General features: G+C 46.1%; 1 protein-coding gene across 12 annotated transcripts in view; it reads left to right on the top strand.

Annotated features, from left to right (window-relative positions):
- LOC126578875 (heterogeneous nuclear ribonucleoprotein L) overlaps positions 1–3,427 on the top strand; it is a 146,743-nt gene extending 143,316 nt beyond the window's left edge. For all 12 annotated transcript variants that reach the window (XM_050241850.1, XM_050241856.1, XM_050241855.1 and 9 more), the window contains one exon: positions 1–3,427. This exon is cut by the window's left edge and continues 107 nt beyond it. In XM_050241850.1, the coding sequence (XP_050097807.1) occupies positions 1–45 (45 nt within the window). In that variant the 3' untranslated portion in view covers positions 46–3,427.
- The last annotated feature ends 1,222 nt before the right edge of the window (positions 3,428–4,649 follow it).

Genomic DNA, 4,649 nt, shown 5'->3' with positions numbered 1-4,649 from the left:
CCTACGACACCAGGCGTCGAAGACGAACCGATGCAGGCCCGATAAGCAGTGCCACCCCCAGCAAGCAACACCAATGAGGCAGCGAGAGAGAGAGAGAGAGAGAACGATAGAGGGAGGCCACGTAGGCCGCAGCACTACATTGTTTCCTTGCAATTTCGATCGTGATCGTGCTTCCGGTGTGCGGTTTTTTTAAGTGGCCCTGCAGTGGTGAGGCAGGGATGACGGCCCGATCCGTGGCAGCACCCCACCGTCTCACGCCACCAACCAACACCAACCGAGCATCATGGACCGACCATCATCATCCACCATCCTTAAACCACCGCCGGCGTGCCGTCTGTTACACAGAAGAGACGGCACGCAGTAACCTATAGCGCGACATTCATTACAATCGCCACCCTCCCTCCATTATACATACGCCAGATCGTACGCGCCACATCTATATATTGCGTTCGTCGTGTGGGAAGGATAGGGAAAAAACTAGTAGGGGAGGGTGGGGCGGGTCCAGAAGGCATCACCCCCTCATCCCATCAGCCTACATCACCTCTATGCGATAAGAAAGGGTAGAAAGATAAGTTAAACAGCTAAAGAAGGTGGAATCTGGTAATGAAGTAAAGCGGGCGGGGATGTAGGGCGTTATTAGTATAGTGCTTGTCCCTGCAGTAGCAGCAACAGAAGCTCGGCTCGAGCGCGTTTAGTTGTGATGAGCAGCATTGTAAGGATTCATCCAGCCAATCCACATTTAAACCTTGAACATTGAAAACAAACAAACAAAAAAACCACCAAACGACGAGAACAGAAACAATCGGGGAGGTTGAAAGACAAGACTAGAGAAACGGCTTCACCGTAATCGCTATGCAAAGGGTGAGGTCCAGACCGACGGCAACACTTAATCAGCGCCGTAGTCGTGTGACCGTAGCTATCGCTTCAATCCCCTTTTTTCGGTGGCGCGCCTAGCTGGTTATCGAGATTCAATTATGCACTTGTTCTTTGACCCTTTTGTCCCGTTCTCTTGTTATGTTGTTTATATACCAGAGTAGAGGCATGCGAGAGACGCAGATAGAAAGCGGGAGCCTTCCTTCCGAAGCAAATGAACACAATCAACGAGGAATGTAAAAGACTATTTTCGGGCTTCAGTTTGCCGACTGTGAAGGGAGGGGGAGGGCTTGGGAAACCCGGTTGATTAGATCGGTAGATAGCTGTGCCGCGCCGTGCCGCTGCTAGGCCCCTTTGTTGGGGGTCCCCGTTTGAAAGCTTCAAAACCAAAAATACCAAATCGATACGAATGACGACATGGTGAGGACAAGGAGCTGAGCAATGAGCAATTTGCACTAGGAGCTGTGGATTTGTTTGATAAAGTGTGTTCGATTGTTTTCTTTTTCTTTTTTAAAATTAAGCGAAGATCATCTAAATTTGAAGAAGTTGCCTTCGTTTCGATATACCCTCTATCCACTGTGTGCGCGTGTGTCTGTGTGAGACTTTCTTTTCACACTTACTCGACCTCTATCCTATCCGCTGTCTCTTCGCGCTAGTAGGATTAATCTGGTCCTGTTTTTCCACTTTTTCATTTCTCACCTCTCCACTCTTTCTTCCCATACTCTAAGCAACTTCGCGATACGCTGATAGAAGAACAAGAAAAAAGACATTATTTATTGTTTACTTATAGAGAAAGAAGTAGCGCGGTCCTCCACACTAATGCGAGGTGAGGAGGGGAGAGAGAGAGAGAGAGGAAATGCAAAGGGGAGATGAGGAGAAACAAATTGTGAGCTCACTCATTGGTAGGGGCACGAAGGAGACTCAAAAACAACTCAAAATGACAAATTATCTAGCACGCCTCGGTATACCCAGTGCGTTCCTCTCCCGCCGCTACATGTGCTTGTGATGATGATGATGACGATGATTAGGACGATGAGTATGATCAGTGAGAGAAACAGAGGCAGGGTGGATCAGCAAATGGAAATATGAATGTGAGGAACCAGCATGAACGCGGGGAAAATGGCACGAAAGTGAAGGAAGGATATTGTGTATTTATAATGTGTGTGCGCGTGTATACGTTTAGAAAAGGCATTAGGACAACGCATAGCAAAGCGGTTATATCTGTGTTTGCGTCGTTTTTAGTTGATTCTTCTTTCTTTCCATTCTTTGGCTAGGTTTACAATTCTCCGCGGCAAAACACGCAGAGCCCAATGCGAACAGAAAATGGCCCCCCGCCTTCAATAGTGGCGCGTTTCTTTTTTTCGAAATTATCATCCCCTAGTTGAATTGTGAATCTGAATCTGGGAATCAGCCATCAGGATCAGTAGAAGATACCGAAGAATAGGAGCGCCGTAGGGAGATACAAGAGCACGAGCGCGATCTGAAGCAAATCAGGCAACTATTTAAACAATCAATGCGGTGTAACAATTACGAGCACAAACACCACCACCATCACCATCACCATCACCTCAAAAGAACACTGTGCAGTACACGACACGCCACATGACAGCGAGAAAAAAAGGAAACAAAATAAGTATCCTTTTCAGCACTACTGCACAGCTACACACAAACATACCAACCACATCATTCTCCTGCAAGGTGAGTACCTAAAGCTCATCGAGATACTGCTGCAAACTTACAAACAAACAAACAAACAAACACACAGAAACACACCTTACATTAGCACTAGCTCATAAGATGAACATTTAAGCAAACAACACGTACAACACGCAACAAGAAACACCTAGTGCACCCCACCACCACCACCACAACCACCAGCCGAGAGGCTTAGAACAAGACAATACCCACTTACACGTCGTTGATCGTAACTTCACCGTAGCCATTTCACGCGCTGCATATTAGACTGGCGAGAAGGAGTAGAGGGACCTCTCTAGGCGTGAACAAAGGCGTGCAAAGAACGAACGAACACACATGGCTATACGGCGGGGCGGGGGATTCTATTTGATTCGGATGGATTACACTCCGCTTGTGCTAGCATACCCGACCCGACCATGTTGATGTAGAGGCGCGCACTCTAGTAGGGCCTTTTTCTTTTCCGGATCCCGGATTAGTCGTTGTTTTGTTAGAGCTTTTTATGATTAACTTTTTACCTGTTTACCTTCGTTTAGTCGTTTAGTGTAACTCTCTCGTGTTAGGCAGATAGGGCGCACGGGCCCCTTAGCGTCGTTTGGTCGTCAAATTGCAATATTAGGAATATTCAGCCAGATAGGAGGCAGGGCAGTGCAGTGGCGCAGAATGTCCCCTTGGTGTCCCCGTGGGGGACTGGTAGGGATAGGTGCCGCTGATGGGCAGTAGAGTAAAGAACGATCGTCGATCGTTACTTTTTGTGTTTCTGTTTTTAGGTTGTTTTTACGTTTATTTTATTTCGTTTTAACTCGAGTACCTTTTTCCGTTCCGTTTCTTTTATTGTTTTCAATAAAGTGGAAGAAATTCAGCCTGGTGGATTGTGTGTGCGTACGTGCGTGAAAACAAGGCAGTGAAAGGCAGAGTGAGCCGACCTGTTCTTTTAGAACACTCCAGCTGAATTCGGATCGGCTGGAAAGAAAGAATTTGAGAGGATGCGCCGTCCACGACAAATTATCACACATCATCGAACCGAACCCAGTCGCCCGCCCCTACCACCTTCACAGCAAAGGCGGTCAATTGCTCAATCATTTTGTCGCAAGGACGCGGTTTTCAGGTTGTAGGCATTTCGCCTCGTTGTAGGCATTGATTGATTTATCTTCGCCCTTTTTTCTCTCTGTAACACTCAGAAGCAACATATCCTCTCTCGTTCTATCTTGTAGTAGTCAAATTAACAAAACAATCCTATTAAATGGCCTGCGGACGGCGCACCCAAGCTACGTCCCTATCAAGCTACTCACCCACAAATCGGGCGGACGATGAATGATTTACACATTGATATATTTACAAAGGAAAACTCCCCACAGAAGAAGACGAAGAAGAATAGATTGTACAATACCGTAATCAATTGCAATGAAATATCAACTCGTGCGCGAACCCCACGTCTTAAGCAGAGCAGAGAAAATCGGAGGACACTCCAACACCACCTTGCGGCGGTGGTAAAATGTCCCAGTGTCTCAGTATTGTCCAAGGAATATCGTGTACAGGGAAGGAATCAGCAGAATCAACGGCAGCAACAATAGCAGCAGTTGGCAAAGACATATTTTGCAGAGCGAGTCCGTTTGAGCGTGTTGCGTGTTGAATGATATTACTCAACAGCACAAATAATCAATAATAATAATAACAATATATGGTGGTCCAATGTTGAAATGATATCATTTTATAAATCAAATAAAACACACACAAAAAGGAAGAGATAGGGGGGAACCAGAAAAGAGGGCAGAAGCTGTCTTGACCGATCCTAGGCCGTATCTAAAAAAAATAGTGAAGAAGAATTTACCAGGTTGAACAGGTTTGCTGGAAGATGTCGCGCTTCGCTTCGCATCAAAGCGCGTATTCAGATTCAAGAGATAGGTTCTGTTTTATTATCAATCAATGTTTTATTATCAGTTTCAGTAGTCAACCAATTTCGCGTGACATAATGGAAGGGCTAGAAGCGGAGGTGATACTAATGATAGCGTAGTAGCTTAGGCCCACCAGCCTAAGGAAGGACCAGTATCAGCTGTGTTTCTGTTTCGATCGAAACTATTGAA

Source organism: Anopheles aquasalis, chromosome 3 (genome assembly GCF_943734665.1).
Source record: "Anopheles aquasalis chromosome 3, idAnoAquaMG_Q_19, whole genome shotgun sequence".
Lineage (NCBI taxonomy): Eukaryota > Metazoa > Arthropoda > Insecta > Diptera > Culicidae > Anopheles > Anopheles aquasalis.
Note: the sequence above shows the minus strand (reverse complement) of the source record. Positions and strands in the feature narration are given on the sequence as shown.